Raw genomic sequence first — 22,890 nt, forward strand, 5'->3', positions numbered from 1 at the left:
TAGAAATGCAAACGTCACAAAGAAGGCAGCATATTATGGAAGCAACAAGACATCAAACAGTATTTAATCACGCAAATTGCACCTTTAGCTCTATGCTGTTCATAACATGACTGAAAACTGATTGTCACAAATGTTTATGACATTTTCAAATGTGACTCCTTGATCCTATAAAAATAATGAGAAGTTTCAAAACTGTAGATCGAATTAAATTGAAACTCTCATCTGCGTTGAATATTTTTAAGTTGTAACGGTTGGGGCCTAACAATTCGTTATGATTAAGATGTAAATTACAGTTACATCGCTGGTAACGGTTATGCTCTTGGAGCTTGGGATCTTGCCTTATTTCTATTTTAAGAGCGATTCGTAGCTTAATCTGCAAATTGCAATTCTATGCATGAGCATTGAAAAACCGACGGTGAGTGACGGTGTGGCGCGCTCGGCCACCGTAGTCCTCCGCTAACTTGTCATAGAATGGAAATTTGGAACACTTTGCATCATTGGAATCTTCTCTTCAAGATGCATCCAAGCATTTTCATATCCTTAAGAAAAAAGCAATAATGCTGCCAAATATTTGCTAAAAATACAATAACTGCAACTTACATAGGCTGAGATCATAGCAGCAAACTGTACAAGAACTCAAACGTTAAATCCTCTAAGTTCTCCGACTTTGTTTTATCAAAACGTTACAAAATTGTAAAGACTAGCGATAGAAAAAATTGATGTACCATTCTTCTCTCCTTTTTATTTTGTGGAACTCTGACTTGTGTGTGTGAATTTGTGAATTATGTAAAATTATGGGTCGTCTTCATTGAAAATCACCCTTTTCGTCCTTTTCCCCACATTTCTTTCTACGTTTCAACCTCATTAATCTCCAAAACAGTACTTAAGTGGAAATAGCTCATCGATAACTTTCTGGAACGCCTAGTGCACTTTAGTTTATAAACCTGTTCCTTCGTTGGGTGGATTTTCTTGCATCTTTTCATGACCTTCCGCAGAAAGAAATGAGATGAAAATTTCAGCTAGATTTTATAACACCATTTCAAGACTACGCTCATTGAGTCATTAAAAAAAAGTGAGACACCCTAAAGATGGCAGTTGAGTTGTCATTTAAGGCTAAGTTGACTTAAAGGCATCACCCCACAAATCTGGGATGTGCGGGTTTCAGGTGGGCAATGCCTAAACGGAGTCGTAGATTATTCGGAGGAGGGTGATTCTTTCCATTTCTTCCTAATTACCGTGAAAACGGCAAGGAAGATGCGACTTCGAGTGTTCCGGGGCGCTATTTTTTACAACGAGTTCGATTGGAGCGCGCCAGCCTTGTGCACGCGCCGCATCTTCAGGGGCCGTTTTTTGCGGCAATTAGCAATAAATGGACGGAATCATCCACCCCTCCATAATTTACGATTTCGTATACTCCACTTGAAATCCATACCACCTCAGATTCGTGAAGTGATGCTTTTAAGAGTGGGGAACTCCGTTATTTTCGCACATCATCCAGGGCACACCCCAGGGAGGATGCGGATAATTGCGTCAAGCGATGATATCAGCCCAGCGATTAAGTCAAATGATTCATTTATGTTTTCTTGCTATGCCAACGAGGTTTAGGTGGAACTTCTTTACTGGCATGACTTTTCGACAAACTCGTCTTTTTCAAAGGCTTGAAAATGGTTCGAGGTCTTTCATACTATGCATATCCCATCAAACTCCTCCTCTCTCTTCGTCAAGCCTCGATATTGTTCCAAGTACACCACGCTGGCTGACGCGGCAGTTGGCTGACGAGCGAAATGAGATACTCACAAATGGTTCGCCTGATCTCCAGGACGCTCACTTGCGACTCCTGCAGCTTGCAGTTTTCGTAGAAGTTGGTCCAGCAGTGCTTTCCGGTCGCTCTATTTTTCTTGTAAATGTGCGATGACTGTAGCATACGTATTCCGTGAAATTTCGTACTGCTTCACACAAGCTCGTGCTTCGCCTTTGAGAGCGTCAAGGAGGTAGTTCATCTTATACAAGTCGTCTATTTCCATCGAATGCACTGAGTGATTGAATGCCGTCCAAAACGTTTCCCACTCCCATAGCTTGCCATCGGACTTCGGGATAGGCATTGGTGGCAGAGATACCGTTGGAATTTCACTCGTTGTCGTTCTTCCAGGGAAACGGCGATCTCCTGCAGGTGCTAGGGCCGATTCCATAGCTAACAGCTTCGACAGCGTTGCATGACCTTTCCCTAGGCATGAGTTCCTCTGTTGGTGGTGATTTTGTCGAGAACCTCAGCGGATGAAGGTAGATCCGGGTCCAGAAAGTCGGCGGCTGCAGAGTATTTTTCCAAAGCCTTTTCCACTGTGTCCATTTCTGCTTCGATCGTTCGTCGTGCCTGCCGCATTTGTCTGCTATGTTCGCTGAAAAACTGCTGCTCGAGTTCGTCATCATGGATTTCAGCCGCGTTTGTGAGGAGCTCCTCTTGGTCTCTCAGACTTTCCTTAAGTCGGTTGCACGCCCGTGTCGAGACCCCTTGTCGCGTAGACAAAGTCGTGGTCATCAATCGTAGCGGGGCTTGGTTCCTTCGAAGTCGATGAACGTCAGAGTTTCTTCGTGAAGTTTTCTTCTTCCGATTGTTGAAGTCGAAGATTCTTCTTCTGTCGACGTGGTCCCGAGATGTCGATCAGTCGCGATGCACCATAAAGAAGTTCCGGGCTTCTCCGAGTAGTCGCGGACCTCGACCGCTCCTCTTTGACGACTTCAAACTTGGGTAATTAAACTTCACCATACGAACAATATACGTATACGATCAACCATACGAATGATGAGAGAAAATTAGAACTTCAAAGTTTTGGAAACGCTTAAGAAACTGACAATATGAGCATAAGTGTTCTTACAGCTTCTACTTTATATCAAACGATGACAGATGCGTTTCAATGATAAAGCGAGGGAAAAAGTCATAGCAAATGGTGCTCTCACTGGTGATAATGCTATGTTCGTTTGTGTTCGACAAAGAATGCGGCAAGAAAGCTTAGCTATTTCAAAACATCAGATCTTCTATGAGATATGAGCCGATACGGATGAAGCAAACCTTAACATTAGTCACTGATTTGAGAACGCAATACAATAGAGATTTCAGTGATTCACTCAAAGAGAAATTCCAGAAACAGAAGAACAAAAATAGAAAATGCGTACCATTAGGATGGGCTATCATTGCGTTTATCAGTATGTTTTTCGAGCTTGCCTTGCGATACCATTTCACACTTGCAATGCCATCATGCAGTTTTATTTGAGCATTCGAATAAGGCAGCCAACCATCTTCTGGTTGTTCTCGTTCATTCAAAATTCTAAAGCATTCGTCCATTTCGGACTGCGTTGATGTCAGAAGGAAGCAATCATCGATATAACGGCAGTATATCTGTGGAAAACGCCCTATCACTGGTTGTTCTATTCTGCTCATAAAGCAAACGGCAAGAACTGGAGCAAGCATTTGGCCCATAGCAAGTCTTCATATTTGAGAGAAATATTTTCCTGACCATTTAAAAGTATTGCACTGGAGGCATTCGTTGATCAGGATCATTATGCATTGTTTGCTTAAACCAAAAGTTTCTATACTACGGCCGTGTCTATCTAGCATTTCAGATAACGCTTGTAACGCCTGTTTGTTTTGAACGTTTGTGTGCAAAGACGTCACGTCAAATGACTCCATGACACAATTTTGTTCGAATATGGCATTTTTAAGACGTTCAAGGAATTGTGAACTGCTTGATAGATGAGAAGACACTTTTGGTAGTAGTTCACTCACAATTCCATTTAGAAACCAAGAGATAGGGTCTGTCTGGTCCTCCTACACAATTTAGCCTTAGTCTTTGGCCTTATTTTATCAAGTATCTCAACCAGGGCTGACCGTTTGTACCCTATGGCAATTTCTGCTGCAGAGTTGGATGGGCAACATTGCGCGAACGTCGCATACTTTCGTCCAGAACAACCTTTCGATTAATATTCTGCAAATACATATTATGGAATAAAGCAACAAGTATACAGCAAAGTGATGAATATTGTTATTTAATACGACTAGTTCAGCTGCGAGCTAATTCGATTAGATTTAAACGGTCTTCTCTTTTGTTTTGTATACGAAATCCCACCAAAGATCATCATCCCCTCTCTTTTCTTTAAGGCATAACCCCACGAATCTGGGGTGGTGCGGGTTTCAGTGGGCAATGCCTATACGGGTTCGTAGATTAAGGGGAGGATGATGATTCTGTCCATTTCTTCCTAACTGCCGCGAAGAAAACAGCCCAGAAGATGCGACTTCGAGCGTTCCGGGTCGCTATTTTCTACAACGAGTTCGATTGGAGCGCGCCAACCTTGTGCACTCGCCGCATCTTGCTCACCGTTTTTTTACGGCAATTAAGAAGAAATGGACGGAATCAGCCTCTTCCCAGAATCTACGGCCCCGAATAGGCATTGCCTGCCTGAAACCCGCACCACCCCAGATTCGTGGGGTGCTGCCTTCAATCATTCAGCAGCGCTTTTATGTAAGAGTTGATTACAAATAGTTCACTTTTAAACGAACTGTCCAAGCGACAGCAATAAATCCATCATTAGAGAATGAACAGCCATCACATCAACGGTGAAACCTTTTAATCACTTTTTCTTCCATATAAAGTCAGTCAGACAAATGCATATCAGTCCACTTAGTGTTTCTTTTCTCCCAGACAAGTCTGGTACCAATTTATCGACACTGGAAGGATGAAAGGCTTGGTTGGCACCAGGGCGGTTTCGAATCATCGACCCTGCGGTTACAACGGACCTCTTACCGACTACGCTACACCCGCCCTTTTCCATACATGTTTTCTATCCCCATTTTTTGAGAAGAAAAGGCTTTCAGATTTCTGAGGGTTTTGTGGTTTTGACATTTACAATTCCTAATAATTCCCAGAAATTTGAAAAAAAATTGTTGCTTGGCCAACGGTGCAGCAGTGACTGCCAATGGGTATAATCGGCCTGCGCTGACTCAGATGCGAAAATAGTTGGACCCCACAGCCTTACAAAAAATAAAGGATCTCGAGTCGTTTTGAAACCGACTATCAACATCGAAATCCGATGTCAGCGTTAGTTTTTTTGAGTGAATTAATGAAAACAGTTCTGAAATAGTGGTATAAATTCTAGACGAAAATTCCATCTCCTCATTTGTTACGAAGACTTTTAAGAAGACGATGGTATAGGAGGGCAAAAAAAAATCTATCCAAAGAAAAAAAAAACCACTTTGTAAACTGAATTACACTGTGTACTGCAATAGTTCACTTCGAATTTTTTCAATTTTAGCTCTGTTCTGGATATTGACGGGGTGCAGGATAGGGAAGAAGTGTAAGAAAAAGACGAAAATGAGATTTTCATTGAAAATAAACTAGAACTTTACACAATGATCAAAATCGCACAATAAAATAAAATAGAATAAATAAAGAAAAGAAAGAAAAAATAATGAATCAACAATCTTATATTGTTGAGTCACTATTTTTTCAATAATTTTTTTGATGTTTCGATAAAATAGGGCAGGTATAGTGTAGCGGTTAGAGATTCCGCTTCCCGCACGATCGACCGGAGGTTCGAATTCGCCCTAGTGCTCAAGCCTTTCATCCCTACGGGATCGATAAATTGGTACCAGACTTGTCTGGGAGGGTAAAAACACTGACTTGACACATCGGCTAGCCACCGCAACTCATTGTATAGGCCAGTTTCACGTCCGTAAACCTCAAACGATTCTGAATCGAAGTGAACGTGGGGGCGCATCCCAAGCGGATTGGTCAACGCCAGAAACTTTATCCTTTATTCGATAAAATGGAGAACGAGAATTGGTAGCTTGAGTTCTTGTACAGTTTACAGCAATGACCTCAGGCTATTTGAGGTTGGAATTGTTATATTATAATTTATGCAGTTTTAATTGTGTTACACTTTATGTATATATATATATATATATATATATATATATATACATTGTATTATGTTGTATGTAATATAAACAATATACTAATTGAGTGTAATTTTTTTTGTGTGCATATGGTGGCATTTTGCTTTTTTCTAAACGAAATGAAGGTTTTTAGATGGATCTGAAAGAGAACAATGTAGTGATGAAAAAGCTGCCCCGACATTTCCACTCTAAGACAAGTTAGTGGCGCATCACGGTGGCCGACGGTCCCGCGCTGTTACCGTCGCTTGTCGCTTTTTTCGATGTTCATGCTCGGCGTAGCAAAACCGATAGTTTGTGAGATTTTGGTCGCTCCGAGTGGAGCGATGGTGATTAATGAGCGGTGTTACAGCTTCTGAATAAGCCTTTCATAAATCTCGCGTTCATACATACGAGCAATTTGCGCCTTACTTACTTTTTATACTTTTACTACTCCTTTTTTTTCATGATGCTGTTTTGCCTAATTAACAGTCCACTCCTCCGATTGATAGCAAATCCATGATGTGGTCGCACTGATCTTCTCGATGATCAATTGTCATTCTTTCATGAAGGTTGACGTTTAAAGGCATCACCCCACAAATCTGGGATGGTGTGGGTTTCAGGTAGGTTATGCCTATACGGGATCGTAGATTATGAAGATGACAATGATTTCGTCCACTTCTTCCTAATCGCCGTAAAAAAACGGCCCCTAAGAGCTTTCCGGGGCGCTATTTTCTACGACGAGTTCAATTGGAGCGTGCCAACCTTGTGTACGCGCCGCATATTTCGGGCCGTTTACTGCAGTTAGGAAGAAATGGGCGGAATCACCCTGCTCCCCATAATCTACGATCCCGTATAGGCATAACCCACCTAAAACCCGCTCCACCCCAGATTCGTGGGCTGATGCCTTTATCTTCTCCTGATTCATGTATTTGATCCGCGGAAATGCTATCACAATCGTGGATAATACAGGTATCCCGTCATCCAAACGTCGCCTCGTATAGTGGAAGAAGGCTCTGAGTGGATGAAGGGAACGGTAAAGACAGTCCTAGCGGATTCATCGCGAGTGCCTCCGAGACATTAGACACACGCGAACATACCTTGTCGAAGCCACGCTCCAGTCGTTCATGGAGACGCAGACAACCGTCTTAGATTCTAATCTGGCCGTAGAGATGCAAAGAACTACATAGCTATAAGGAAATAAGTAAAGAAGAAAAGTATGAGGGGTCGAAATTGCTGAGTAAATTAAAGAACAATGTAATTAGAAGTACATTTCATTCTGTGTGTTGTTTTGATAAGAGAATGGGAGCGAGTTTTGTCGAGATATTACCATTAGAAAGCGTAGAAATCTTATCAAATGAACTCTTTTTCTAAAAATAAGAAAAAATAAAAGAAAATCTACAGGGATCCTCTTTACACACACACCTCCCCCCGCCCAAGGTGTGCACAAGCTATAGCAAACGCATAAAATTGGAGCAGGACAGGTGGTTTTGCATTTCCTTTAAGCGATAGAAATGGTTCCTAAAGAACTTTTCGAATCCGAAAAAATTTTTTAGTGATGTCACCCGCTTTTCTTCTTGAGGTCTTAAGTGATCTTGAAGTTATCCAGTCTTCAGAGAATAATCGCACAAAACTTCTGGTATTTTTATACTTCTTAGATTGTTTCTTCAAAAATACCTATTTTATTGACCACAATAAAATTCCCTTCGACAGTGCGGTCCGATGCTAACGTGTCTCCACCATACCTTTCAGTTCTTCGCGATGGGATTTCGGTTTTCGATTCTTCAATTTACAACTTTTCAATAGTTTTACGTGATTTTATTTTTTATGTGGAGTTAGAAACTTTGTATACATCTGTAAGAATCGATTTTCCGACTATCTTATGAATAGCATAAAGCTAAAGGTGCAGCACTACTAAAAATTGTTTGGTGTACTGTAGTTGTTGCCGCCATAATATGCTGCCATTCCTCCATTTTTTTTTTTGCATTTTTAAACCAAAATGTTACATATCTATAAATAGTATTGGTCAGGAGCCAATGACAGAACTTCTTTTTCTGACTTCCCTTTATGGAGAGTATCTGATAGAGTGAAGAGTAATAGGAGAATTTTTATCAATATATTGTTTTCTATTTGCTGAGACGTAATATTTAACGTCGAGTTCCATCCTCGAAGAAAACACCTCCGTCGATAGCGCAGTATTTGGGGCAGATTCCGGGCTCTCCGGGAGTTCCTGGTGGGCCCTTGTTTCCTGGAGCTCCAGGGTTTCCATTTGAGCACCCATTGGCTGTTTCCATCGCCTCCAGGTGGTCCCTTTGGGTCCGGGCTGTCCTGAAAAACATTTGTTTAAAGATTTTGATAAGTAGTTATTTATATTGTTATTTTCTGAAGAAGATAAAGATATTCTGATTTATGAAATATCGAGTCCAAGTCTTATACCGAGGTCCTCCGGGATATCCTGGCTGTTTCCATCGCTATCCGAAGGTGGTCCTTTTGGGGTCCAGGTTTTTGGTCCTCAACTGAGGTCCAGGTGCTCCATTGGAGTGGGTGAGTTGGGAATAGGAACATTGTGGCTGGCCAGGCTTTGACCCAAGAGTCCTCCAGGGGTATCCTGGGGTTTCCGGGGAAACGAAAGGTCCTGAAAGGGGTCCCTTTGGGTCCCGGTCCTCCTGGGCCTCCTGGATATCCTAGGTCCTCCTGGGTTTCCGTTGCTTCCGGCGTCTCCTGGCTGTCCGGGGGCTCCTGGCTGTCCTGGTGGTCCAGGTAGGGCAAGGCCTGCATGAGAGGAGTGAGTTTACTCGTCGCAAAGGCTGAACTGGTGGTTGGCCTTGGGTTTCCATTTGGGGCTCCTGGAGCTCCTGGGTTTCCTGGTCGTTTTCCTGGGTTTCCTGGAGTTCCTGCTATATGAGGTCCGGCAGTCTCCATTTCCTGAACTAGCAAGCGCTGCAGTCGTTTCCACCGTCGTTTTTAATGTTATCAGCGTAGTTGGCGGTTCCCATTCACTTCTTCATCTCCTTTCTTAACCAGCCTGACGGGCGGAACGATATAGACTGGCAGGTCTCATGCCATTTTACCTCAGACCAGATATCGCGAGCAGACGTCTGAAAGGGAAGATCAAACAATGTTTAAGTTTTAAGCTAGTGGCTAAGAAGACTTTAACGTAGAGTTCCATCCTCGAAAATTTACCCTGCAGAAGTTAGGGAGTTCGGTTTGGGAGTGCATGGTCCGTTTCCGGAGCTCCATGGTGTACATGGAATTAGGTTAAACCATCGCGTCAAAGTGGTCCCTTGAGCGTTGCTCCTGAAAAACATTTGTTTAAAGATTTTGATAAGTAGTTATGTATATTGTTATTTTCTGAAGAAAAGAATTCTGAAAATATCGAGTCCAAGTCATACCAGGTCCTCCGGGATATCCTGGCTGTCCATCGCTTCCGGGTGGTCCTTGGGGTCCAGGTGGTCCTTGAGGTCCAGGTGCTCCTGGGGTAGGTGGTTGGGAATAGGCAGGCTGGCCAGGCTGACCAGGTCCTCCGGGGTATCCTGGGTTTCCGGCGGGTCCTGGGGGTCCCTTGGGTCCCGGTCCTCCTGGGCCTCCTGGATATCCTGGTCCTCCTGGGTTTCCGTTGCTTCCGGCGTCTCCTGGCTGTCCGGGGGCTCCTGGCTGTCCTGGTGGTCCAGGTGGGCAAGGCCTGCATGGAGGAGTGGTGTACTCGTCGCAAGGCTGAACTGGTGGTTGGCCTGGGTTTCCAGGGGCTCCTGGAGCTCCTGGGTTTCCTGGTCGTCCTGGGTTTCCTGGAGTTCCTGCTGGTCCAGCGGCTCCTCCTGAACAGCAAGCGCTGCAGTCGTTTCCACCGTTGTTAGCGTAGTTGGCGGTTCCCTTCACTTCTTCATCTCCTCCGTAACCAGCCTGACGGGCGGTACGATTAGCTGGCAGTCTCATGCCATTTACCTCAGACCAGATATCGCGAGCAGACGTCTGAAAAAGATCAAACAATGTTAAGTTTTAAGCAGTGGCAAGAAGACTTTCGTGAATTAAATTTACCCTGCAGAAGTTAAGTTCGTTATGCATTGTCCGCCGGACATGATGTACATAATTATAAACCATGGGTAAAGTGGTAGCTGCTCCAAGAATGGCGACCACCGAAAAGGCGACGGCCGAGTAGGCCACAAAGCGGTAAGCTTTGCAACGATGCTGCCACTCAGACTCCATGTCGATGATGGTTCAGTGTAGGAATTCCACCGATCTATATACCCCCACGATTCCATAGCGCATAACCTTGCATCAACACATATTCGATTTTTTCGGCGTCTCCTGAGTTTACCGCGTATTTCGTATCGAATCACTCATGATTACGAGCGACATAAAGCTAATCAGTGGGAAATTTCGGTTTTTTTCTGAAGGTGATCGAGCAAATCTAAAGCAACATGATGTACGTGCGTACGTATGTAATAGAGATGGCGGAAGATGTTACTTAGAAGTCAGTCGGAACGATCGCTCGCGCGCCATTTATATGTGTCAGTGGTCTCGATTGTGATAAAGTCATTCATGTCTCAATACCTTTTCTTGATACGGAAGCATTCTCATTCGAACTACTACATCATATGCTAAAGAAATTAATTAAAAAGGATAAAGGATAAAGTCACTGGGTAAAAAAACCAAGGGGGAGCCCCAAACCCTTTTTATTAAAATTTAAAATTTTTGGGTTTTTGAAAGGGGGGTGGTATATAAAAAAAATTGGGGGGGGGCAGAAAAAAAAAAAAATTTTTTTTTCCCCCCCACAAAAATTTCTAAAAAAAAAAAACAAACCCGAAGAAAAAAAGGTTTGTTTTGGTGTGGGGGGGGGTTTCAAACCCCCCGCGAGGGAAAAAAAAAAAAAAAAAACAAACCCCCCCCCCCCCCCAATTAATTATGAAATTGAAAATTAATTCCAAACCTCGTTACGGTCCTCAGATCCATCATTCGATTCGTATTTTTGTAGGAGGGAACTTTGTTCTAATAGTAATCAAACATAATTTTTCTGTATTTCTGGTTTGTTTTTCGTATTACTTTACGTATTATTACTGTAAATCCGGACTTTTTTCGTATCTGGTTTAAAAGTCGATAGATCTTGTGTCTTCATTTTCCGAGAACTACTTTTAATTTATGCTTCATCCTGACTAACGCGTTAATTTTCCGTTACAAATTAAAAAAAAGTTGGTCAAGGTAAGCTTAGGAGGAATTCTCTCAAATCAAATTATCCAGTTTACGATGTTGTTTTCTCTTTTTTTTCATTTGGTGATGCCAGTTAGCGAATGAGGATGAAGTAATTGATAATAAATTGGGGTAAGTAAAATATAAAATAATATATACGAGATATAAAATATACATACGTGATATGAATGTATAAGTCGTCGCCCAACCTATATGGATCAGGGAACCACCCTGCGACATTTTGCTAAGGCGGTGGGGAATTTTGGCAGTTGAATTTCGGCTACAGTTCCGATTTCGAGAAGTCGGAATGTCGGATGTGTCGAAACCCTTCTCAGCTTGGGCTTCTTCTCTGCCCTGGGGATGTACCTCAGCTGTTCATTGCAGTTCGACTCCGAGAGTCACCTCCACGCCAATATGAATCGCTCAATCGTTGTGGAGGATACCAATATACGAATATCAGCCACAAATTGAGAGAATTACTCAAAGCATGGGTTTTCCTTAACAGTTATTAAAGAATGATATTTTCGCAATGAAAACGACGTGAACCACATAATCGCACCGATAGAGATATATCGGTGTTACCAAATCACCGATCAATCAGGTTTTGATCTTAATTAGAGCTCGAACGCCGGATTCTGAGCTTTGATCGAAATCTATCACGAATCGAAATGATACAATCAAACCGTTCTATGAATGTAAAATGTTTCCGCTATTCAGCGTCAAAACCGTTACGAAGTTCCTCGCGTTCTCAGTTTCATTTCAGTTCTGAAATTAAATCATTTCATGGTTGAATGAACCGCACGCATCGGTAACCGAAAAGTTCTCGTTAACATCCTACCACGTAACATTAGTGAAAGTTCAGCGGTAATTAAGCTGAATGATTTCACTCATCCTGGAATTGTTTATGATTAAGTGTTGGCAGTGAAGAAAACTATGCAGTTGATGAGAAAATTCCTGATGCTGGCTTTTTCCGGGTAGTGAACAGAGACCGCAATATGCTTCGTAAGCGTTTATTTGTTTATTTATTTATTACGTCTGGAAAGGATGTGAGAAGCACAAATACGGAACAAATTTAGTATACAAATAGTGAGAAGTAAAAAAAGAATAAACGCTCTTCGCTCAGTTTTCGAATTTCTTCATCGTGTCAGAGTATGAAACTGGGGAAGAAGTAAATCAGCAGGGATCAGTTCCGTGTTCGTTTCCGCCCAAGTTATTGAGTACTCAAACAGACCCATGCTTAGGAAGTCAAGTTATGTAGGTATCTAAGAGCTGAAAAGAACAAAATATGAACAAGTGGTTATTAGATGTTAGAGGCATTCATTCACATTACTATAACAAAGAAAAGAACGCGAAACACCCTACATATCCAGGAAGAACGCTTTTATTCTTTAATTCGAACTGGTATTCGGAGTGGTTCCATCGGGTACACTGATCGGTTTGGAGTTCCCAGTTCCGTTCTGTTCAAGACCATCAAGTTCTCCACCTGATTTCTGACCTGCACGAGATACCCCGTTATTTCTTGCAAACTACGTCTTGAAATCTATTTGTTTTTGGGGAAAAACCGGGAATCGAAAATGCTCTCGAACGTTTTTTTTAAAGATATCGAACTTTTAAAATTCGCTGATATTTCAGCTATCCATTACTAATATAAGTGATTTGTCAAAGACGCAGTGGTTGCGTAATAAAATAAATGAACTAAATTAATTAGTAAATAAGCTGAGAGCTCAGCTGGATACGGCTCAAGGACCTCGTCAACGTCACTCACGAAACTTGAGAACATCTTGGATGACAACGGCGAGGGAACGAAACGAGTGGAAGAGATGCTGGGGCCCGCACGTCCAGTGAAGACGGGCCATTTAAGTATCTAAGTAAGTAAGTAAATAACCAAATAATTGTAAAAATCTGAGTTCATGAACGGATCGTTGATTACTAGCGGCTATAAAAAAATAAAATAAAATAAAAAAAGTTGACTCATTTCATCAATGATAACCGATAAGGTGCTGGTTAGCACTGGAAAACAACTCCAGGAATGGAGTTTATAACGAATACGCATTGAGCGGGAAGTTCAAACGCAATTTCTCGAAACCCTGCGATGGAACCAGGTTGAACTGATCTGATCCGACCAATTAGATCAGATCAATCCAAGCTGATCCAATTCTGAAGGCTGGAAGAAATCCCCATTCCCTTGTAACAGGTAGCAACCATGAAAAGACTGGTTATTTTAATATACTTTAATATTTTATTTTTTAATTATCAGGTTGATTTCTTCTCGATTAAATCAAAAAGCCAATCAATCGATCAAATTAAAAATTCCCTCATAAGAATGGTGCTCTCAACGTGCCGTCCACACATCTGGAGCGTTTCCTCATTGTTTTAAATTATATTTACTGTGGTTCCTTGCGGCAACTTCTTCAGAAAGGAACCATCACTGTTGTTGAGAACCGTGTGAGTTTTTGAAAAAAAAAACGTTTTTTTTTTTCTCTTTCTTCATTGAAGTTATCTTGGAAACATATGAGGAACCATAGAGAGATGAATTCGGTGAAAGTGAGGAGCAAGGAATATCAATGAAATCATATTCACGGTTTTTTTCTGAAAAAAAAACAATTCAGTTAGATCCTCAAGCTAAGCTAAACAATGAATATTTCACGAATTTTTACAAACCATTTATTTTCAACCTCGTATTCTTTGTTCTTTCAGTCTCTACCAATTTCTATACTAACCTAACTACCTCGAATCTATGAGTCTTACGGGCTTACGGTATCGTGGAAAAAGATTAAAATAGCGCACTTGAAAAAAGAATCCACAAAAAAAAGTGAATGAGCTTTTGGGGTCTCAGAAAGTCAGAAACTTTGAAACCACAAGCGATTTTTGTTTCCGTTGTTGTAAAAGACTACTGTTTGATTCCAGTTATTCGTGAACTAGTAGATTATTTGTAAAATCCGGAGTCGCTTGGACATCCTTTGATCTGAACCAAATGGCAGATAACACATCATGGATACATCGCACTCTCCACGACTGAGAATAACATGGCTTTGCTCATTCTTTTGACTCAATTATCTCTTTCTAGAAAATTTCAGATCCCAGTGTTGTTACTGCAATAAAGGAGTGAACAAAAAGAAAAAAAACTCCACAGTTTTGTGCAAATTTAACGCTTCCAACATATTCCCTTGCTTTATTAGACACTAAACTTTATTAAGCTATAATTATCCCTAAAACAGCAATAAATAAATAATAACTAGAACATAATAACACATATTATTACATATAAATATAAACAATATATTAGATAGCTTAGGAAAATGAACAATATAATAAGTAGTTACAATAATAATCGAAGCGAATTACTGAAATCATGAAAAAATGCTAAGGAAATTTTTGAAGTTAACAGTTCTCATCTTCACGAGAGATGGATCTTTCTAAATAAAAATCTGTTTCTAATTATTGGCCTTAGCGTTAAATGAAAATATTTTATCACTTGAAAAAAAAAACATTACAACATTTTTTTCCGTTATTTCCAGTTTTTATTCTATCTTTCAAAAAGTCTACAGTCTTTAACTTAGTGTCTTCTTCCAATTTTTTCAATATTACGTTGAAAAAAGCAAAGATAACTAAAGGTTACGAGAGCTAAAAAAAAGAGTATAAGAAGTGTTAAAGGGAATAAAAAATAAGATCGTCACTTGGTACTCCCTTCATTCGCAGAATTATAGTATTATCAATACCTTAAATCAATAAGATGCATTATATCCATTTGGTGATTGTGACACCTTGAAAGTTACTTTATAGGCGACACACACACACACACACACACACACACACACACACACACACACACACACACACACACACACACACACACACACACACACACACACACACACACACACACACACACACACACCTATTTCCTATACCACAATCGATTGTGAATTGAAGTGAAACGGGTAAGCGTATCCGATAAAACCACCACCAACTGCACTTTGTCCAATTTGTCCTTCTAAAACAATTCGAATCGATTGTTCGGTGAAGAAACAACCTCAGAGTTTCCAGGAAATTTTGTGAGAGAGAAAACTACAATTTCGACAGCAGCTACCTCATACGGATAGAAAAATCCAATTTTTTTCCAATAGTCGCCACATCGAATACATCCGTCTAGTGAATTTTTAAAGCGATAGAATTTTCAAATTAATCCGCTTCCAACATTTTAACATTTATTCTCGTTACTTCTAAACTTTCCTTCAAAAAATCTACAGCCTTTAGCTCTGTGTCTTCTCCAATTTTTTTCAATCTTACCTCAGAAAAAGCAAAGTTAACTAGAGGGTACGAGAGCGAGAGCCAAAAAAAAGAGTATAAGAACAATAAAAGGCCATTACACGATTTTTTTCCCTGTCATGAAAATGTAACCACTGGGACCACTTTTATGTGAACGTGTGTGAACAAAATTCTTCTATTTTGTAAATTAATTGTTTAACTGTGTGAATACTGCACTTAGATGTATTTCCATTGGAAAACAAAAAGAACTGGGAATTTCCGGCGAAGAAAAGTCCACGACACTGATTCACCTATATAAATCTAATTTTTCTAGTGGCGGGCAAGAATCCTGTCAATCTGAAAAAATTTTTCTCCAAGCATAAAATAGAAACCTATCAAAATCTAAAGATCTAGATCTATCAAAATCAAGAGGGTCTAGTGGTTCTTTATCTGATCGCGGGTCATGTGCTGCTTCTCTTCTCGTATGTAAAACTGTACTTCTTGAAAAGTGAAACGGAAAAGTGACAACATGTACGATTTTTAGCGTACACGAAACTAGTTCCACGTTGTAACATCGTTCAACGACCCCGGAAAATTCTATGTTGCGTTTCATATACTTCTGATAGCGCACTGTGCCCTTATAATTAACAAACTCTATTCGTTGGTTTTACTCGTTTTCACTCGAATACTTGGACTTTTCTTCTATGCTTTCGGTATTTCGTGAACTGAGATGAGTTTATTGATTGTTTGCTGGAGAAACATGAGAACAGAAATTGTTTTAGCTTTGAGGAAAAAAAATGAGGAGGATATCAGTTCCTGTTTCTGGGATTGATAGAATATCTGCCATACTGTGTTTTTTTAGCTGATTTTTTTTAGAATGAGCATGCTTCAAGCGGAACTCACTGAAACGACGGTCAGTTCAACGCATCTTTTGTCTATATTTTAATCGATTTGTTAGTTTTTACAATAGTACTGTAGGTGTACATGTGACTGTAGTACAACAGGGTAGAAATCGTGAACTTTGTTCTCTCATAATCTGATGCTTCTTGCTAAGAAATCAGAAAAAAAAAATCGGAAAAAGTCTTAAAAATTGGAATACAGCCGAAAAGAAACGGTTCTCTGATAAAATTCTGCACCACCAAATTTTTTTTTGTAACTTAGAAAGCAAATGTCTTTTAATCAACTTAAAATGTACTACATCTGCCAATTCCTGAAAATCTTAGAACTCTCCACTAAACATATGAATGAGGTATCAAAATGTCTATGAAAACGTTTACTTTACGAATATTTAAAACTATATTCATTTATAACTTTATGCTTATTGTATTTTTTTTTCCGCGCTAAATGTCATATATCCTCAATTCGCAATTATTTTAGAGTTTGGTCTCGTAATTTTTACCTGTTAGTTATTTTAAAAAAAATAAATGTTTTTGGTTTAAAACCTTTTTAAAGTTTAGATTAAGCAAGATAAACGGATCTTGTCATCAAAAGTAGACTAATGACAACATGTAATGATATAAAGAATTTTTCTTAATGGCGGATTCGCGTTTTTTTTTCTGACGAAGAATTACTGTGGCTACTGTACCTACATGTACACTGCTCCAGAAACTGAATAGAACTCTGAGTAACGTTTATTAGCATCGAAAAACTCCACCAAGTTCATTATTCCATCGAAATACCATTTACAAAACCACAATTTTAACATTAAGCAAAAAGCACTAAACCTAATTTTGGGAAGCAATACAAACTTTGAATTTTTAATCGTTATATTGAAAAAGATGACTTGAGAGGAAATAAAATCAATTGGAGAAATAAAATCAATTAGATTTTTTTCCTCAGGTTGAGGATAAATTAAGACGGATCACCACATTCTTCACGGCGAAAAGTTTTGAAGATATCAACATGACCTTCGACCTTAATGCAGACATCAATGTGGACAGAGGTTACTTTCTGGAAATGATGTCTGGAGCGCTCACGTATCACTTTGGGGTAAGTGCACTAAGATCTTTTTCCCGGAAGCGTAAACATTTTAAGAAGTGTGGATATTTTCAGATTGAGACTGACGCTACTGCCTTGGAAAATTTTCAAACGTTAGGCGACATTGCAGAATACATCAACAGCAATCAATCGATGTAGATCGTTACTGGTTTCTTTGCAAGCGTTGACTTTCAGAGTATGTAGTTGTTTTAGTGTATAAAAGGGTTTTTTTTTCGTCAGGAAAGAGTTCCACTTAAGTTCAACTGCTAAGAGAATCGATCATTGACCAGCGAATAAAGAGTTAATATACAAAATTACAAGGTAGTAGAGCTGATGCGCAGGATTTAACGGATAGCGGTCTACAAGGAACTACTTGATATTGTTTTTTAACTGAATGCCAATGAGATATTCTTGTTGAAATGTGGAATATTCATGAATAACTAATAAAATTGGATTAGAAAGTTACGTCTATTAACGCCCTAGACATATTCTTGAATTTTTCTTGAATTTTCTACGAATAATGGATAACAGCGCATACCATCAGACTTTTGGGATTGATCAATCCTTTGGTGCCGCCTGCAGCCTCGGGGGGTAATAGGGGGGGAAAAAACCCCAAAAAAAAGGTGTAGTTTTTTGGGCGGAAAAACCCCCCCCCACATAGAACTCATCACTGCAGTCCAAATGAAGCTAGCGACACTACCACCTCGATCTGTATCGCTCGTTCTACCACGCTGCTTCGACCGCAGCCAGCGGGGGGGGGGGGAGGGGGTGGTTCCGCTCATCTCTCCCGAATCACTGCAAGCAGCCGGCCCTTGAAAGCTGTTCTGTCTTACTGCCTATCGGGGAGGTGCGAATTGATTTTCGATGAATCGCATGGCGGAGGCGGGGCAAAGAGTGGAACGTTGCAGTAGATGGCGTCGTACAAAACAGCATTCTGGAGGAGGCTGTTTGCAGTGATGGAGGGAGAGATGAGCAGATTGACCACCTCAGATTCGTGGTATGCTGCCTTTAAGTCTCTTTGTTCCAACCGTAGCACTGATGTATGAAGCAGGTGTCCGTATTTTTCCAATCGAATACGGCACCGATCTATCGATTTCGGAGAATGGAAGACTTGATTGATGTGTGTATGTATGCGTGTATGCATGTATATACGTATGCACGAATATGTGTACGTGCGTATATGTCAAAAAAGCATTAAGGCGGCTTCAGAAGCGTCAATTTGGTGCGGCGTCAGAAAGCCACAACATGGGAAGGAGTGGGACGAGGCCCCGGCGTCGAATTGGAGTGCCAACGCCAGAAAACGGCAAAATGCCTTAAACAGGTCCCACTTCGTCGAATTGGTGCACCGGCGCCAGAAAACGATAGAACTTCTTAGGATCTGTCCCACCGCGCCGATTTGGTGCGTCACGGTAGAGTACCGCGCAGTCACTCCAAGTCACTTTGTCGAGAAGTAAACGAAACGTTGTAAACCATTTTATGGCCGTTAAAGCTGCTGTATTTTATCTCTACGTACTCCATTCCATGTCTATTTCTACCGCACGTTTGCCTCATCAGGTTGGCATCATCCTTTTTTTCAGAAATTAGAAACACGAATACGAATGGCTGCTTAAACGGTAGCTAACAGTTTATATGATCTGATATGGAACCGTATCTTTATCAGTGCGATGATGATATCCACGTCATTTTATGTTAACACATTATTTTCCGTTAATTGTTGAGGAGAAAGAGAAGAAAAACTCATGCTTCTCATGAGAACCATGACGTCATTACTTCAACTCATCATCATTTTATAAATGCTTAAAGGCATCACCCCACGAATCTGAGGTGGTGCAGATTTTAGGTGGAGTATTCTTATACGAGATAGTAGATTATGGAGAGGGAGTAATTCCGTCCATTTCTTCCTAATTGCCGCAAAAAACGGTCCGGAAGACGTGGTGCGTGCACAAGGCGGCGCGCTCCAGTCGAACCCGTTGTAGAAAATAGCGCGGCGGAACGCTTGAAGCCGTTTCTTCCGGGAAGTTTTTTTACGGCAATTAGGAAGAAATGGACGGAATCACCTTTCTCTCCATAGTCTACGACTCCGTATGCGAATACTCCCCCTGAAATCCGTACCACCTCAGATTCGTGGGGTGATACCTTTAAACACCGGTAAGTGACGCTTCTGGTGTCGGAAAATGTTGCATCTCTACGGCTTTGTAACATTAAATGCAGCAAACACAGAGAGAAAGATCATAATGGGTCCTATGAAGGGCTTAAGAACAGAAAAGACTGACCATAGAAGCCATTTCTTGAGAAATCATTTTTTTTTTGCACTTGAGAACACTTGTTATAGTCGTGTTAAAACGACATGAAACAGGGGGACGGTCGTTAGGTACCCGCGACAGCCGATCATTAGGGAAAACGACTGGCAACGGCGATCGTTAATTGCGCTGCGTTCGCCTCATGCCCCGCCCATCACATCCTTCATCAGCGACTCTCATCGTCTAATGAGGTGCGAAGCATGCCTCGCAGGGGCTGGCTATCTCTGCTATTGCCTCCTCATGGAGTATCGATTGTTTACGTATAAACATATATCGAACGACTGCACACGAGATACCAAAAATAGGATATAATTGTACGTTTTATTTGCGTAAAGCAAAAAAAAAAATCGAAATTTCACAAACTACCGCAGTGTCTTACATGGATTTAATAGTCGGTATAAATACAAATATACATCCATATCTTCCATACACTTTTTTCAATTACACATCTACATCTTTCAAAAACCAGGTTCTTGGTTCTACACCTTTTAAATTTTACTACGTTGCTACGTTGTTGCCTTTTTGTTCCTTGAACCTTCGTAGAAGGCAACTCTATCACGTAATTGCAATACAGAGATTGCTCATGACCTCAGTGATGTGGTGATGGATGGGCGTGGCTTAGTGATCACAGGTAGCCCAAGATATGCCTGCTCTGGCCTACCGACAGCCTCTTCTGCACGCACTTATCTGGCTGCAGATAATCGGCTGCGGGTACCTAACAATACGCACCCCATGAAGCACGGTGCAGCTGCGTGAGCGGTTGCGCTCGAAGCGACTCGAAGCGAGCGCTCGGAGATAGCGGTTGGAATCGAGATGGGACCATCGCGAACCGCAGCAATGAACGGTAGTGTTAGGGGTCCTCACTCGATCGTAAAAGCTGTGCTCCACCGCACCGTCTCGAGCGCACTGCTTACGCAACTGCAACGTGGCTTCATATCATTTTGACTCTACTATAACTGCGCATCTTGCGGTACAGTCGGGTCAAAACGACCTGAAGCTTGGTGTAGTTGTGTGACCGGCTGCGCTCGAACCGGATATGCACTCACTCATCGCTGCAGTTTCAGTAATGCTAGCAAGAGTTCCGCATTGATCGTCGGCTCCACCGCGCTGCTGGAAACTCGTCCGCTTTTACAAACGTGCTCCGAGCTTCAAGTTTTGGCCCCGGCCACGCTTATTTACTTGAGTTAATCGGCAGGCTGGTGTTATCGTTCGTTTTGCGCGGTTACCCGCATCTTCGTCGAGGCGTACCGTTTCTTGAAGAAAGCACATCGCGAATCTGACGTGTTTTGGAGACCCGAAGGAAAAGCTAGGGACGACGTTGCGGGATCCGGGATAGTTCCGCTCATCTCTTCCTGACCGTCTTAAAGGACGGCGTGGGAACCACTTCAATTCTTACGTGTACAGTTAGGACACTCCTCTATGTACACGTTTCGGTCCAGTCAGTAGCTTATTCATTGGTTTCAGCTGAATACGCTGGTGGGAATACATCTCTACGACCATCCGTATCGGCTTGCAACTAAAATCCTCGTAAAAAAAACGGTATGGAACGCGTTGTTTTTTTCTGCGACGCTTAGAGAAAAATATCCGGGACCACTCGGGATCTCGTTATCTACAATCCCATGTGCAGGTTTTCTCGCGGATTCCCTCATCACGTCAGATTCCTTGTATGTTCCATCTAACATAGCTTTGTCCAACCTCTGAGGTGGGGTTGTAGAAAGGAGGATACGGTGTGATCCTTCTAGATCTACAACTCGCACAGAATCCATCCATTCATTACTGTTCCATAGCTAGCGAGACTTGATGTCTTTCCTGAACTGTTTATCGACACCAAGCGATCCGAGTTCCTTCAGTTCGACAATGTCCGGCAGTTCAGCGTCACGAAATGGATTTTCGTCAAAGATGGGTCAAAACGACATGAAGCTCAGTGCAGCTGCATAAGCGGTTGCGTAAAGAGCGGTGCGGTGAAACGTAGCGGTTTAGGTCGAGGTGGTGCCATCGCGAATTGCATCGGTGAGTGGCACTAACAAGGGTCCCCTCTCGATCCTAACCGCACCGCTTCGAGCGCAGCCGCTTACGCAACTGCACCGAACGTCAAGTGGTTTTGACCCGACTGTATCCTACTTGGGTCGGGCCTTAGTGATGTGCTGGACGATAGCACCTTTTTGCAGTATCTGGGCAACTTCCGCAGTATAACAGTGCAAATGATATAGCTCGTACTTGCCGGCAGCGTTTATTCAAATGTTTGACTGCAATTAGATACAAGCAGGGCCACCGCGAGCAGATAGCAGTCAGACTCGCCAGCTACGCTGCCTCCAACCGGCTATAAATGCCATAATAAAGATGAAACGAGTTGTGCCCCTACTGAGAGGTCTTCTTCTGAAGCAGAGTCAGATTGTAAAAGTGTTCATATGCCAATTTCTATATAGCTAACAATATCAAATTGGATAATTTGCTCTCCTAGATCTTGGGGTGTCGTTATATCGGTAAATTCAGGATGTTGTTGCCCATAAGGATTGATGGGATGGCAATATTCACTCTCTTCATCCATGCAAATAAGACCCTCAAATCCTAGCCCGTAATTTACAGTAGGGTCAAAACGACATGAAGCATGTACGCAATTGCGCACGCGGCTTCCTTTGAGGCGCTTCGGTGGAGCGTAGTGGCTAGGAGCGTGGTGATATCCTTGCTGGCACCCATCACCTATCGCTGTGGTTTGCGACGGTCCCAACTTGGTTCCAAATGCTATAGTCGGGTCAATACGACATGAAACACGAGTGTAGTTGATGTGCATTTGCGTACGCGCTCGAAACGGCGCTGTGGAAAACGCTGTGGAAAAACAGCAGTTGGAACCGAGGTGGGCCCGTCGCCAACTGCAGCGATGGGTGGTGCCAGCAAAGATTTCACCACGCTTTTAGCCACTACGTTCCACCGAAACGCCTCGAAAGAAGCCGCGTACGCAATTGCGTACGTGTTTCATGTCGTTTTGACCCTACTATACTTCCATTTCGAGCGCGTACGCAAATGCACCGCAACTACACTCGTGTTTCATGTCGTATTGACCCGATTATACGTCTATTGCAACACATACTGAGTAGTGGGTGCATTACACTATAAACAAATAAGGCAACGACAGGATCTGGATCGCTCACCACGTGTGTGTGGATCCGGTTGAATGTTTGGATATATCTGTTTTGTCACTCCTATATGTTTTATATTTTTCAGATGGGGTGTTTTATGATTCATTAAAGTTGAGTACAT

At 41.7% G+C, this 22,890-nt stretch overlaps 6 protein-coding genes across 6 annotated transcripts; 1 reads left to right on the forward strand and 5 right to left on the reverse strand.

The window, feature by feature from the left end:
* Positions 1 to 1,889: 1,889 nt before the first annotated feature.
* RB195_003314 (uncharacterized protein) lies at positions 1,890 to 2,189 on the reverse strand (the record flags this gene model as incomplete). Its single annotated transcript, XM_064200916.1, has 1 exon — positions 1,890 to 2,189. One exon carries the CDS (start codon positions 2,187 to 2,189, stop codon positions 1,890 to 1,892), a length of 300 nt encoding a protein of 99 aa, XP_064056797.1.
* A 35-nt stretch (positions 2,190 to 2,224) lies between these two features.
* Positions 2,225 to 2,536, reverse strand: RB195_003315 (uncharacterized protein; the record flags this gene model as incomplete). The annotated part of the gene is made up of 1 exon (XM_064200917.1): positions 2,225 to 2,536. One exon carries the CDS (start codon positions 2,534 to 2,536, stop codon positions 2,225 to 2,227), a length of 312 nt encoding a protein of 103 aa, XP_064056798.1.
* Positions 2,537 to 8,353: 5,817 nt separating this feature from the next.
* Positions 8,354 to 8,845, reverse strand: RB195_003316 (uncharacterized protein; the record flags this gene model as incomplete). Its single annotated transcript, XM_064200918.1, has 1 exon — positions 8,354 to 8,845. One exon carries the CDS (start codon positions 8,843 to 8,845, stop codon positions 8,354 to 8,356), a length of 492 nt encoding a protein of 163 aa, XP_064056799.1.
* A 349-nt stretch (positions 8,846 to 9,194) lies between these two features.
* On the reverse strand, positions 9,195 to 10,126 carry RB195_003317 (uncharacterized protein; the record flags this gene model as incomplete). The annotated part of the gene is made up of 3 exons (XM_013435698.2): positions 9,195 to 9,220; positions 9,316 to 9,892; positions 9,959 to 10,126. 3 exons carry the CDS (start codon positions 10,124 to 10,126, stop codon positions 9,195 to 9,197), a joined length of 771 nt encoding a protein of 256 aa, XP_013291152.2.
* Positions 10,127 to 16,232: 6,106 nt separating this feature from the next.
* Positions 16,233 to 17,491, forward strand: RB195_003318 (uncharacterized protein; the record flags this gene model as incomplete). The annotated part of the gene is made up of 3 exons (XM_013435699.2): positions 16,233 to 16,268; positions 17,195 to 17,344; positions 17,408 to 17,491. 3 exons carry the CDS (start codon positions 16,233 to 16,235, stop codon positions 17,489 to 17,491), a joined length of 270 nt encoding a protein of 89 aa, XP_013291153.2.
* Positions 17,492 to 22,036: 4,545 nt separating this feature from the next.
* On the reverse strand, positions 22,037 to 22,423 carry RB195_003319 (uncharacterized protein; the record flags this gene model as incomplete). Its single annotated transcript, XM_064200919.1, has 1 exon — positions 22,037 to 22,423. The coding sequence occupies one exon, from the start codon at positions 22,421 to 22,423 to the stop codon at positions 22,037 to 22,039; it is 387 nt and encodes a 128-aa protein (XP_064056800.1).
* Positions 22,424 to 22,890: the final 467 nt, after the last annotated feature.

This window comes from Necator americanus, chromosome IV, assembly GCF_031761385.1.
Source record: "Necator americanus strain Aroian chromosome IV, whole genome shotgun sequence".
Classification (NCBI taxonomy): Eukaryota; Metazoa; Nematoda; class Chromadorea; order Rhabditida; family Ancylostomatidae; genus Necator; species Necator americanus.